At 44.2% G+C, this 15,372-nt stretch overlaps 1 protein-coding gene across 2 annotated transcripts in view; it reads right to left on the reverse strand.

The window, feature by feature from the left end:
• LOC100748549 (laminin subunit alpha-1) overlaps window positions 1–15,372 on the reverse strand; it is a 204,407-nt gene that overhangs the window by 158,424 nt on the left and 30,611 nt on the right. For both annotated transcript variants that reach the window (XM_003493969.4, XM_012392435.3), the window contains exon 2: window positions 2,412–2,719. In XM_003493969.4, the coding sequence (XP_003494017.1) occupies window positions 2,412–2,719 (308 nt within the window). The remainder of the gene's footprint in view (window positions 1–2,411; window positions 2,720–15,372) is intronic.

Consider the following 15,372-nt stretch of genomic DNA (forward strand, 5'->3'; position numbering starts at 1 on the left):
ATATAAACCATTTAGATATTACGTGTTTACTGAACATTGCAACTTCTCGAGAGAATTCTTGAGAGAATTAATATCAATGTGCCTGTTAGAAAGATCAGGCATTCTCATACGTTCACACTCAGTTGTGTACTTCTCGTTACGAACGTACCGATGTTATCACCAGATTGTCAAATTTAACAAACCAATTCACTGGAAGCATAAACCTCTTCCGCGACTCTATATCTTCCTTTATATTAAACGTAGAGAAAGTTCTCCGAAGCGGATTAGATATTTAGATAATTATCATATTGGCATTAATTTTGTACCTTGCGACATTTCGCTTATGCATGAAAAAGGGGCTAACCTGTTTACACTAAAATAGAATATTTATATTTCTAAAAGGAATTTGAAGGATTCAAATATTTAACTCGTAAACCTCTTGACATGAAGTTACACTAATTACGAGGCCTAATTCTATCAATGGCAAGGAAACAGTAGGCTATTCTTGGTGCTTACAGAAGATCCATAAGATATTAGTATAATATTAAGTCTACTATTTTTATGATTTTATGCAAGTATAACAGGTGTATGTAATTTTCGCAACGACACATGTCACATTCTTTTACTTCCTCTCCCTCAATAAAAACGAAAGTGAATAAATCGTGTTACGGTTTAACGATATGTATACTGTAATTTACGATTTTTACCATAATATTTTCCACTTAAGGAATGTACGTAGACTTTTCTAACCGACTGTAGTTAACGGAAAAGTTGTTTGTCCTAGAATATCCGACCCTCCCACTTTCTCGATTGCGTCGCGTCCTTATTACCAAGGGAATCTAAGAAGGGCCGCGTTGCTCGTTAAAGCGTTTTTCGCCAGCGCCGCCCGCAATTTGCTGCGAGACCCGCTCCCCAGGTATACCCGTTGCTCGCTGCATGCGAAATTCCAAGAAAGGGACCAGAAAGTAACCATTGCCCTTCTCTATCCAGCTATCCTATCTGTCTATCTTCGTTCGCTCTGCTTCGCGTAATCGGCATAGCCTCCACCTTCTCTTTTTCCCAGAGTTGACGTTCTTCTCTAACCTCCTTTCCCCGGAGCTCTCTTTTCAGCCGAGCCGCCGCCGCCACGCGGTTCGTAGGGAACATAAATTCGTAGAGGATCGGGCACAATCCGAGAAACGAGCCTAACGAACAGGGAAAAAGCGACTTTACGATTTTTCGGAAGGGACAAGGAACCTCTCTTCAGCGTCCGCTACACGACCCTTTAATGGCGGCGTAATGTAAGGCGGCCGCTTGAGTTTTGCTCGCCGAAAGCCGAAGAGGCGACGCGAGGGGAATAAATCGTTTGGAATACAGGCTTGTTTGAATAATGAAACTCGCTTTTCTCACGGGATCACGCGGCGGCTGGGGTAGCCCGGCATTGTCTTTCCTTTCCTACCTTCGAAACAAGCAACGTTGCTACGGAGTTAGGTTTACGCGTTGGTGGTAGTGATGAGATTGAGAGGGGTATTTTAATCCTGCGGCGCGCCTTAACAGAAGGCTATATAGAAGTTGGCCAGACGATTTACACGTTGTAGATAACCGAACGAACTGTTTCCATGTCCGCTTTTTCTTTTTTTGTCAACGCGATTTAGATCTCAATTTCGCTGCTGCTGCAATCGTGTACTGAACTTTAAATCGCAACTTGCGTGGATATTAAATTTCAATTAAAAGAGAAAAGACTGGTACGTAATCATATTCAGACTCGTTTTGATATACAAGTTGTACCATAACACGTGGGACCCACTTTAGGAGTGAACAGCAAGCACTGAAACAATGAAAAAGGTTCATACGAACACGTGCCCTAACCTTGCTCCATAGTTACAGCCGTTCTTGTGCTTCGGTAATCCGCGACTGCTTACCTGTGTAAAAGGTGCTCGAAATGATCGGTCTGTATGCAAGTTTGCAGTCGTCGTATCAAAGAATTTCGCGATTTTTCAAAAATTGCGTGTGTGTGTCGTGTAATACAGAGCGAGGGCATGTCGAACAACTTCTACGAAGGTAAGCAGTTGCAGATTATCGGGATACAAAGTGGCTATAAATTTGAGGCAACGTCAAATAGAACGCATGTTCGTACAAATCTTATCCATTGCTTTTATGCCTCCTGTCCACACCTGAACATGCTATGATAATAAACTATTTTTCAAACGTTTCGAAGACAAAATAAAAGATGATAACAAAATTTGTCAAAGATACAAACAAACAAATATTGTAATGTTAACAAACAAAGAACTAATGTTCAGATTTCTAGAGAACTGATGACCAATTCGTCACGAAGATTACTTTGAATTAAAAATTTCAATGCCAATCGGTTTGAATATAGAAAATTTATAAAAATACCTTACGAAACTATAGAACAAAAATCACTGTTTATCATCTTAAAGCCATCTTACCTGTTTAAGATCCAAAGCTATCGTCACGTATTCGTAGTGTTCTCCTCTGGCAAGGGTTGGACTTTGCCACCATTTTCCAGGACTCGAGTCCAGTATGTTGCTAATATTATGTTTCTTGCCTGGATCCGGACTCCTGGCATCGCAAACCGCGCATCTCGACGATTCGGAAGGTTTGCAAAATGTTTCTGGCCCTTCTTCACCGCAAGTTGCGTTGACGAAGATGTCAGCCTTTGCGGCCACATTGAATGTCGATGGGAAGAGGCCGCTATTTTTTAGGCTCTTATTTGTTCCATACAGCGCGGATTGTCCTAGAAATTAAATAATAAATAAAATAAAATAAATTGCGACACCTCGAACTGATAAACATATGATAAACGTGAAATCTAAAGTCAGCAGGCAAAATACAGTGTACTAAGTAATCTATTATTATCAGCACAATTACTACAATTGAGAGGATATGTAGATAAATTCTTCGTGAAAGAAATAATGTAAATGTTTAGAACAAGAAATTTTTGCGTTTGTTATTTGAAACAAATTATTTTGAAGATTTGCTCAACGTATGCAAGTTGCATTTGTAATTTATATTACTTGTACGGTGCTAACTTACACGATAAATTTTACTCGTCTACCATGTCATGACTACTTTGAGAGTTCGAGGGTGACTGTGTAGTGGAGCAGACACAGAGAGGACGGAGCCGTGAGCTTACCCGAAATCTCCGGAAAAGTGGAGAATTCAGGCAAGGAAAGTAACCAGAGTGAAGGACTAGCGCCCGTGAATGCAAAGCGGGTGTAGGAACCCACGAAATCTGGTGTAGAAAGGCGCTAAAGGCGGAGGTAAACCGAGTGCGAGGTTATGACGGAGGGGTAACCACATTGGGACACGTGACAACAGAGCCGCCACACGGGCTACCCGAGGAACCACACAGATGCAGCCATATTCACACGTGTGTCAAAGCGCGCCGCGCGGGCTATTTGAAAGTGGCAGCGACTAGCGGAGCAGCAAGCGCGAAGGAAGCGGCCACATTTGCGCCCAATGGCGAAAAAGGACGCAACGGTGGCGGAAGATAAGGAGATAGGGGAAACCGTCGGAGGAGGGGGCGAAACGGAGCTGGTTGCTGAGCCGTCACACGTCAGCACCAGGAGCATGACGAGGGCGGCCCTGCCAAAAGAGGGGCCCTCCCACCCCACACTGGACACGGAGAACCCACAGATTGAAGAAACGACGGAGGAAGAGGACCTAGCCAAAGAGATGCGTCTGATCCGTCTGATCCGTCGGACCGCCGAGGTGACCAAGGTTGGTCGGGCCACAGAGATGACCAAGGTTGTCGAGACATCTCGCAATCTCAAGTGTACGCAGGAGGAAACGTTAAAGGAAGCAGGGCAGTCTACTGGTGGAACCCTGACATCGCGGAGCTGAGGACGAGATGCGTCCGGGCCCGAAGACAGTACCTAAGGGCCCGCCGCTGGCGACGACGCGACGAGGAAGAAGTCTCCTCGCGCTACCGGGCGTACCGCGTGCTACGGCGCTCGCTGCAAAAGGAGATTAAAAACGCGAAGGACCGTGCCTGGTCCGAACTGATCGGAACAGTCGAGGCCAACCCATGGGGAAGGCCGTATAGGACGGTGACACGGAAACTGCGCGCGAAGGGCTCCCTGGCAACGACTGAAATGGAACCTGCGCTGCTGCGGCAGATCATCGCGACACTGTTCCCCTCGCAAGAAGACAGGGCGACAGAACAGCCGCGGGAACCGACGCGGACGTTGGAATGGAGGGATGACTGGGAAGTCACAGAGGAAGAGATATGGGAGGCGGCCAGACGAATGTCCTCCCGCAACGTGGCACCGGGCCCAGACGGAATCTCGGGTCGGACCTGGGGCGAAGTGATGGGAGTCATGGCTCCCAGACTTCGGCGCCTCTACACAAGATGCCTGAAAGAGGGAGCCTACACCCGGGCATGGCGGACGGCGAGGCTGGTCTTGCTCCGTAAAGAGGGCCGACCGACGCCCTCGCCGTCAGCGTACCGGCCGATATGCCTGCTAGACGAGGTCGGCAAACTGCTGGAGAGGGTAGTTGCCACTCGCTTGGAGCGACACATAGCGGGCCAGGTGCCAGGTTGGCACGAAAGCCAGTACGGCTTCCGGAAGGGACGCTCGACGATCGACGCGGTCAGACGCGTGCGGACACTGACAGAGGACAGAGTTTCCCGAAACGACGTGGCGCTGGCGCTTTCCCTGGACATCGTCAACGCGTTTAACTCCATGCCGCGGGACAGGATACTGACGGCCCTGGAGCACTTCGAGGTTCTCAGCTATCTCGCCGAACTGATCGGAACAGTCAAGGCCGATCCATGGGGAAGGCTGTATAGGACAGTGACGCGGAAACTGCGCGCGAAGGGCCCCCTGGCAACGACGGAAATGGAACCTGCGCTGCTGCGGCGGATCATCGCGATACTGTTCCCCTCGCAAGAAGACAGGGCGACAGAACGGCCGCGGGAACCAACACGGACGTTGGAGTGAAGGGATGACTGGGAAGTCACGGAGGAAGAGATATGGGAGGCGACCAGAAGAATGGCCTCCCGCAATGTGGCGCCGGGCCCAGACGGAATCTCGGGTCGGACTTGGGGAAGTGATGGGAGTCATAGCCCCCAGACTTCGGCACCTCTACACAAGATGCCTGAAAGAGGAAGCCTACCCGCGGGCATGGCGGACGGCGAGGTTGGCCCTGCTCCGTAAAGAGGACCGACCGACAACCTCGCCGTCAGCGTACCGGCCGATATGCCTGCTAGACGAGGTCGGCAAACTGCTGAAGAGAGTAGTTGCCACTCGCTTGGAGCGATACATAGCGGGCCAGGTGCCAGGTTGGCAGGAAAGTCAGTACGGCTTCCGGAAGGGACGCTCGACGATCGACGCGGTCAGACGCGTGCGGACACTGGCAGAGGACAGAGTTTCCTGGAACGACGTGGCGCTGGCGGTTTCCCTGGACATCGTCAACGCGTTTAACTCCATGCAGCGGGACAGGATACTGACGGCCCTGGAGCACTTCGAGGTTCCCAGCTACCTCGTCCGGCTGATCCGGACCTACCTCGACGACAGGTGGATTTGCTACAGCAGCAAGGAGGGAGAGGAAAGGCGACCTATCGAACGCGGAGTCCCGCAGGGCTCGGTGCTGGGACCGATCCTATGGAACATTGCGTACGACGAGGTACTGCGATGCCCCCTGGTCCTGGTCGGGGGTCGTGGCTGGCACGAGACACTGCGCATCGGCGAAATCGCAACGGCCTGCGCAATCCGTGCCGTGCGCGGACTGGGCCTGAGAGTCTCCCCTGCGAAGTCAGAGGCCATCTGGTTCTTTGACAAGAAGCGGCGAGGAACCCCACCGCCCGGCCTATACATAAGCATGGCAGGCGAAACCGTTCAGGTGGGATCGCAAATGAAATACCTGGGTCTCGTCATCGACAGCCAGTGGACGTTCGAGCCACACTTCGACTGCCTGATTCCGAAAGTGTCGGTGGCCGCTAATGCCCCATGCGGCCTGCTACCGAACATCGGCGGGGCGGGAGACGCGGTGCGCCGACTTTACGAGGGCGTCATTCTGTCCCGAGTGATGTACGGGGCCCCGGTATGGGCGGACGACCTGATGGCGAGCCGCCGCAGCACCCTGCTCCTGAGGAGGCTACACAGGGTAACCGCCATCAGAATCATTAGGGGATACCGGACGGTGTCTCACGCGTCGGCGACTGCCCTAGCCGCGTCCCCCCATGGGAGCTCCGGGCGCTAGCGCTCAAAAAGAGATACACCCACCGGAGAGTATGGCATTCGGGGGAAGATCCGACCGAGCAGGCGGCTCCGAATGGCGAGAAGAGGGCGCGACGGAAGTTAATTCATTGAGGTTCCTGGAGCACCCCCGTCGTACGCGTAGGATAGTCATCGTGGAGTTTTAGTCGGTAGGAGTCCGACACTACTCTGCTGCTACGCGTCCTGCAGCAGCGGAGTGTCCATGAGGATTTCTCCACGCATAAAAAAAAAAGGAAAGAAAAAAAGTCTAGCACACAAAATACCCTGTTACTAACAAATACTTTGCAACATTATCGACAATCATTAATTAATCGATCCTAAGTATATTCCTCGCCATGAATGCAGCTTCCAATCAGCTGTAGCATTAAACGTGAAATTTCACGCAGAGGAAGAGAAACTTGCTACACGAATGACATTTGAAGAAATTCCTCGATATCGAGGATACAAGCGGACAATCTATCTCGTAATTTCCTTAGGATATGTGGTATAGTGGATGCTGTAGGTATATAGTGACAGGTTATGACAGAGCTCACAGCACGGAACCAGTTGCACACGAGCGAACAAGTTACCGCGGAGAGATGCAGCGTCGCGAGTGACAACGTGCATCGGTGAACAGGTTCCTGACTATCCTGGACGGCTGAACAGGTTAAACGCGCGTAAATAATAATCGACACGCGAGCTTGTACCGTGTCAAAGCAACGTGACGAGCGATCGTCGCCTTGAACGACCAAAGACGAAACGAAAGCTATTTTACGTGGAACCCATGGCGCAATCGACGAAAGAAGTATATGTCATAAAGGCGATTAGGCATCAAAGCGTACACGTTCAAACGTCTAGATAAAACCCGAGAGGATAAGGATCCTAAAATTCTGTCAGAACTGTCAGGTCTCTTGGTTTTGTTTCAGTCTCTACGTTTCTAATTGACAGTCGTAGAACGTTGTATGATACCGTGGTTATCATTATACACATCTTGGGTGTCCCTCGGTGTTCTTCGAATGCCTTATGCGTAAGTATTTACGTGACGCTTTAACTCATTCTATTTTATCCTACTTTTCACTTCGACATGTTTTTCGTTTATATTGGATAGGCTTGCGAGCGAATTTTATTTGAAATAAAGATAAAAAATAACAAATTGAAAGAAAGAATCGTTTTCATTTTAAGAATAGCACAAGGACAGTTTATCTTGTGCTAAGATCAAATAAATAATTCTTAAAGAATTCTGTACCATAATTAAGTGCCTCAAATGAGATAGCAGATAATTTGGATTCTAGTACTAATCTGAACTTATAAATATTTTGCATTCATCTTATTTCAGGGTCTGTTTGCAAATAAACTATTTTTATCATGCTATGATAGGATCACGCAATCTTATTTCTAGCTTTGTCTTCTTTGATATTCAGAGTATTATTAGATCAAAATTGAAAATATCGTAGAAACTATGGTAAGTCCGGTTCCCGGGCCCCTTTCGATCGCGGCCGGGACGGTCATCGTGGAGGTTTTGTCGGTTGGAGTTCGGCACTACCACGCCGCTTTTCCCCAAAAGCGACCTGGTGTCCGTGCGGATTTCCTCCACGTTAATAAAAAAAAAAGAAACTATGCTAAGTAATGCATTATATTTCTTTTTTTATTATGTTCATAGCCAATATTGTCGTATATTGTAGTGCAACACTTGACAGTAAACTCGTTTTTCACACAGAAAGGAATAGAAAGATGCTTTATTATGTCTGAAGAAATTTAATCTAGGATCTACATTTTCACTTACGAATAGTATTAATTTATTGCCTCTTATTGTAACTTTTATATACACTATAGCTGAGATTCTCTTTGTGCAGAGAAATTGTCCGACGCGATCGATCTTCAAACAGTGACAGCCGTTTAATTTAAAGCCAACACCCACGAGTGAAGTTATTGCTTTCTCGACTTAGCAGCGACTATTCTATGATATCAGATGAGAGAGAGCGAATTTTTGCGGTTGCTGTTTAATGATTCTGCCGGGTGTAAATTATGCAGCGCGCACTGCGCGCGCCGTGTATCGACCCGATCGAACGACGAGAAGGAATCGGAGAGTGAAACGAGTCGCTTTGAAATGCAAATGTGCCGTTTCACGTGTTACCCGCTGGAGAATATACGAATCGCGCGCCAAAGCTCCACGCATCTTTTGTAATTCGCGAATTACGGAAGGTACGTGCGATGTAGAAAATGAAGAATACCGAAGATTCGTATCTTTGCGAAAGGATGTCACGGATATGTCATTATTAGATTGCCGATATTCATGTGTTTATGGAAGATTTGAATGTTTCTATTTCAATTTCATACTAAGATACTTTCTCTTCATAGCCAAAAAATATCAGAAAATCAAGACAAACTTATTATGTTTTTTCCTTACAGTCTTCATATAAAACATCCAAAGCTAACCCGCCAATCTGCGACATCTACAATTGTCGAATTGCCCTAAATCCAATTACTCTCCCAACAAATAGCAGATCAAAGGAACTTCGTGTGAAAGTCTCTGCGATAGAAATTAAGTCTGAAACGTTTTCTCCTCTCTGAAAGACGTCTCGTTATTTAGCAAAATCTAACTAGTAAATCTCTTTTTGCTTACATTATCGTCACCGATAACTACATAGACGCAGTTGATGCGATTTTAAAACTTATACACAAAGAAAGAGAGATATCCAAAGTAAACCTACATACTCTTTATAATACTTAGCGACTTAAAGAAATTTTGATTGTTATTGGGATTTCATTTTCTCATTAATGCAAGATGTTAAGCAATACGTGATTACAACGTAGCTTACAATTTCTTTTAACATCTGCTTCTTCCCTCCATACAATATTTACTCTCTCTTCATACGAACAATGACCTAAATTACACTGAAAACTTAATCTAATACTTTAAAGTTCCACTAAAAAAAAAAAAAGAGATTGTGTTTTAAAGCCACTTCAGCAATATCCTGCCTTCTAGCTGCGCTCTTCTCCAGCAAATGTCACGTATCTCGATCAATAAAATTTCCTAATCGTTGCTTCGCGGACGCATTTTCTCACTAACAAGCAAGCGTAGTGCTGATTCACCGAGAACGACCACGCGAATCAACGATTTCGATCGGAGCTACGCTCGATTTCCTGGTCCCGTTGCCTCTTTTCCCGTGTCAACGGGAGTCACGCCTACGTTCGACGCTTCCCGCTTTCGTTCGATCTTATCTGAAAAGAACAGTCAGGTCAGTTTCTCCCTTCTCCCATAGAATTCTCAACCGCCGTGGTTACCACAAAGAAACAGGCCTATCGGGATGAAATCGTAGCTGGAGAACGCAACCGCGATTCACGATAATCGATGAATGCCTCCGAGACAACGATGATCTCGCTCACGATCTCAGCGGTAGTTAGGCGTATGTTGCTTGATTCGCAACCGTTATCGAAATCTCGTGCTCGCTTCCGACGCGTCATTTATCGAACGTCCGGTATTAATCACGCTCATTGAATGAATCTTTTTGCTTTCGACTACACCGATAAATTGTAACAGGGTAGAGTTACGATGACTTTGCCGTACCAATGCGATATTCGTACTAGAGCGTACTGGAACGATATTCGATATTTGTAATTTTCCATATTTATCCCTATTGAATCAAGTGTGTCATTTTTGACCGAATCTTATTTTTCTGTTAGAAAATTTCCTCAATTTCTGGAGAATGCGAAGGAGCCGTTATTCATATGATTTTTCACTTGTATGTTGGATTTCGTGTATCTCAATCGCAACGTTCCTATGAAAGGAACGAGAGATTTCGCTTTGATTGAATTGTTGGTGTTCCGATAATTTTACAGAAATTTATTTCTATAGAATATCTTATAATATTTGATACATACCAATGTGCCATGATAACGCAATACGAAACGTATTTTCTATTCTACTTTTGCCTTAAGACCGAGACATTGAACACGAGCGTTGGAACGCTGTTCGTTGCGTGACGTCCGTTGTAGAATATTGTTGTATATTGGAGCTCAGTCCACACGCTAAGAACGTGCGTCGACAATATACATATTTCTACATATACATATTTCTATTTCAAATCTCGTGTGGCTCCGGCCTAAATTAGACGGAATTTTCCGCTAAACCTAATAGCTTTGTCGAATTGAGACTCGCTTCTGTACGAACGACTCGCGAGCGGACCGTGCGCGTGTACAAAAGCTCTGGAAAAGAAACAAATCCGTGGTAGCGGCATTGTGTTGTGTCTTGCCGGCGAACAGGCCTGTTTTACTCCCTTTCTCCTGGTGAGCCCGTGCGCCAGGGACTTAAGCCCGGCACGAGTGACTGATGACGACAGAAATAACCCTGTTCCATCTTTCCGGCGGCGCACGTGTCCACGTTCGTGAACAAACCTACGCAACCACGGCGACCAACACGATGAAAACAGAAGGAGACGAGCGTCTATTGGGCAGACCGCGTGATTTGCATGCGAGTGCGGAAGACGCGTAGAGGAAGATACCGATGGATAGCCGAAACACTTGATGAAGAAATGGACCATGTTAGATTCTGTTCAAGGGTAGGTTCAACGAATAGAAAGAGACGAGTAAGATTTTAGTTCTTCGTACGGTGAAACTCCATTTATCCGACATCGGGTTACTCTCCACCAATTTGATAATGGAAAACGTAATTTACGAGCGGAGATTTTTATAATATAACGAAGATTATGCTTATTAAGGTGAAAAATGGCGAGAATAAGATGTGGATAATATCATATTCTATATAATCGTAGCAAGTATCATAAACTGCCAAGTATATTGGATTTTCTCTGATTCATTACGCAGTTACGTATACGAAAGCTATAATCGGATTTGTTCGACGTGAACATAATTCATAATAGAAACTGATGTGGATGCAGTGTGAAAACAAGTTTTACAGTGCGTTTGAAACCGGCTGAGCAATCTTTTACAAGGTACATGGCGCTCATGAAACACTGATTGATTCCAAATTTTACTGATGATCTTATTAATCAAACAATATATTACAAATAATTTTTGTACGTTTTATGATTCTTTCACAATTTTTGATGAATTATAATGTAAAATATTGTATTCGTATATCGTATAGATTTTTTTTCCTATTATTATATATATTTGGTTTTCATATTTCACATATATAGCTTTAATATATACTTAATTATATTTTTAATTTCTTTACAACTATGAAAGAACTGTGTTCCTCGTGGACACTCTGTATATGTCTGCAACGTTGTGAGTCGTATGATGAGTAGATTAAGGAGCGATTGAACTTGTTCAACAGGTTGCTACAAACTAGGAACTTACATACTATCAAATAACATTAATATACACTTCATTAAATAACAGAGAACATCAATAAGAAACATAACTAAATCTTGTATACTTCATCGTATTCTCTGGCTTCGGAACAATTTGTTTGAAACTCAATTATTTTTAACGGTGAAGGTGAAAAAGATCGCAATATATTAAACGCAAAATTTCACGCATCATTTAACGGAAAAAGCAAAGATGAAGTAACACATGTAGTCGAAAAACGATGCCACTAAATTATGCCACGAGAGACTATAAATTTATGTAGACCAGAAAACTAGCCTATTTTCATCGAAAACAGCAACCTGATGACATCAAACCTCGCGTTCTCTGTACCATGAATTACCGCGGAACACGGTGAACTGAATCATCAAAAATACTAATGGCACTAAAATATACCGGCGCACGGGCGTAGAGTAGGAGATCGAGGATACTATGACTCACGTTTACGGTTCGTTTAGCTGGTTACGGGCTCATTGTCCTATGCTAAATTGTTCTATTCACGATCAAACCGATCGCGTATAGCCAACAAGAGGAAAAAAATTCCCAGGGGTTGTTGTATGTGTTACGACTGTATTACGTTTGAAATCGAGCGAGGTTGAAATTCAGGAAATCATATTCCAGTAGCAAAGAAGAAAGTGCATAATAGAAATAGTTTGATAATAAAAAATTAATAACATAAAATGCATCTTTTCTATACAATGATAATTTCCCATTCTATTGTTTCTTAAAAAATGTATCTAATCTTTATTAAACATAATTGTTTAAACAAAATCTAAAGACTCCGGTACTCTTTATAACTATTTGCAATATACGTGTATCTAATTCTTCAGATATGAGAAAGTTCAACAAAGAAAAGAGAATACTATCGGACGGCGAAGGTCGCAGTACGGTTAAAAATATCAAGAGGATGCTTCGCTATTTTTCAAGAATACTCCGACTGTCACATGACACTGTCGTGCGATTTATGGCCCGCTAAATGAGCAAAGCCGAAAGCGAAAAGGAATCTTCCCAAACCTCACCGATCTCTTGTACGAAAAAAGGGGAAAGCTCGAGAGATGGGTCATCTTCGAAGGGTCTATCAAAGGGGAAGCCAGATTTTCGTGTTCACGATAACGCGTTTACAAAATATCCTGCAGAGGTTTGGCCCATATGACGATGGGCCACGAATGGTCTCGCACGGTGGTCCTTATGACTAATGGTCCCGGTGCCCGTGGCTTGTTTCATTCGTGTTCTACCGTTGGGTCTCCTCCACGGAAGGGGAACCATGGAGAATCGAAAGAAAAATAAGATCTCGAGCCACTGACCGACATACGTTCGAAGCTCCTGCATCTCTGACGTAATCTCTCGTACCGACCAAACCTTAGGATCCGAACCCTGGGTCGTTCTAATAAGTTAGCTTAGAGATGTAGATCAGGAAACGAGGATGCTGAGGGACTCGGTGTTTGTATATTAACTTATCGTACCTAGAGCCAGGGGCTACGACCGTTATCACGTCATGTGCGTTGGGACGACGGTCTAGTCCCGGTTACCAGGAATGATGAATGTATGGATGTTATCGCGTTTCCGCTCTTTCACTCTCTTCTTTTGGCCGTCGCGATAAGGGAAAACTTTGCAACATGGAACTGTCTTCTTGCCAGGTAGAAGAAATTTCGTTCTCCTACAAACTTTCGTAAAACAATCTATCGACACTTTTTGGTACACTTTATTATTATTATTGTTATTATTATTACCACTTATACGTAAATATATCAGTGTAACAAATTATTATTTGTTCTCATTGACACCTCTTTAAGATTAGAGTACCTAACTAACTTATGAGAGAGTAGGTATTTTTTGGACGAGTTTAAAAATTGTATTGATTGAAGTTAGAGTACAATCAACTGTGCAAAGGAAACGTAAACATTTCGTAACTTCTCTTCAACCGGATCGCGGATCAATGGACGAATAAATCAATAGAGAGAGTTCTATTATTCGATGATAGAGCCGGTCAACGAAAGAAAGAAGAACGATATGAAAGACAATGTTGCAATCGTAATCGTTGGTAAATATTGCAATAAATCACAGGTAATAAAACACCATCGTCTCTGGAATAACATGTTGCCGCATAAGGATATGCACAGTGAGCCGAGACAGAGCGATACTTTATTGTTTCGCTATGCCACACGTCATCCTCTCTAGCTACTGTAAAACCCACTCGCTTTTAGCTATCGCCGCTCCCATGCATTTATATGAATGAAAGTCACGAAAGTACGACCGGGGATGTGCGTAAGTCAGCACGTGAACCCGTTTCGTCGGTTCGCGATAATATCGCAACGTATGTACGTATGATACATACATACATAACCAAATCAATCCGGCGCTTACGCGGCAAAAGAAGTAGTGAATAGAACGATAAACCTATTTCTAGCATGTTGTACATCTAAAATGCGCGTGTACATTCTGCATATACGTTATAGCAAGTTCCTTTGATTTTAGAAACTTCTACGTATCATTTTTAACTACTTGTTCGATTCTGATAGTTATTTCTTTCTTCTTTTATTTATGAGTTTATTTATGAGTTGCTGAGTTAATACGACTTTTATTTACTTTAAGATTAACACTAAAGTCTACAATAAAGCTATTACTTGCGATTTCGTATATTATTGCGGTTTCACAAATAGTTTCAGAATGAGTTTCTAAGTCCATAGAGGAATGGAGAATGGATTGGAATCGGAGGAATGGAAGAAGAATGTTGAGTTCTTGAAAGTACCTGTTGATCCTAATGGAGATCGGTTTCGGGACTTTCTTCCTGTTAGCAAGATTGGAGAAAGTGTTTAAACGCGAATCCTTCCTCGTGGGATTTATCTATTTAGCTATTCACGATCAGCTGAATCGTAAGTCACAGGCCCGACAGTCGATGTTTGAAACGAATTCTTCTTGAACACAGGTGGTAATCGTAATTCATACAGCTATAAAATACGTATTAATCTTGAGAAACTTCAAATTAACGTCCCTTTTAAACGGCATAAAACAATACAACCAATCTCTACAAGACAATCTCTGAATCCGCCTCTAATTATCGAATCTGATTGCTAGTTTGGCATCCATCCTACTCGCAGAAATATCATCCGTCATTTAATTTTCACATCTTCAATACCACGTGTCAGATCATTTATCGTCCCAACCTCCGTATTTCCTCGCCTCAAATAGACATAAACCGAAACGCAGCTATTAAAAAATACCATTAACAACGATCTATTCTCTTTCTCGGTGGAACCTACGTACCGCCTCCGGTCGTTCGAGCCAAAATACATAAATAATTCGCCGTACGTTATTGCGATGTCGAGCTGGGTCTACCGCCTGTTGCGAAACGTTTCATTCAGCAGTTAAAGCGACGTTCCAGTTCGTGCAGGCGTGTTTGTCCCGTGAATGAGTGGCGTCAATGAAAACGCAATCTCGTAAACGCGATTCCGCGACGCGACTGTCACGCGTTCGTAAATTCCAAACGAGGCGTAGTTCGCGCGCATAGTCGATCCGCACGGATGCAAAATCTCGCGTATGCCTACCCACAGCTGTCTGCTATGTTAATTATCAGACAATGGCGCCGCCGCCAGCGACATACCAACTATCTCGAACGCCTGAACCGCGGACTTGCCCCCAACGAAGACATCCTACTATCGAATATCTCTGTAACCGATCTCGAAAGATTGAACGTGAATGTCGCTGAAAATAACTTTTCGACTATCGTATCATCCTGATGCGTTTACGGATTGTTGAAAATTGTTCGTGAAAGAAATAGAATCTTGAGGCTCATTTTTGAGGGACTCAATTTTTATTCTTCAGTGACAACTGTTTGATAACAAAACCCGTAGAAATT

This window comes from Bombus impatiens, unplaced genomic scaffold (assembly GCF_000188095.3).
Source record: "Bombus impatiens unplaced genomic scaffold, BIMP_2.2 scf_1445, whole genome shotgun sequence".
Lineage (NCBI taxonomy): Eukaryota > Metazoa > Arthropoda > Insecta > Hymenoptera > Apidae > Bombus > Bombus impatiens.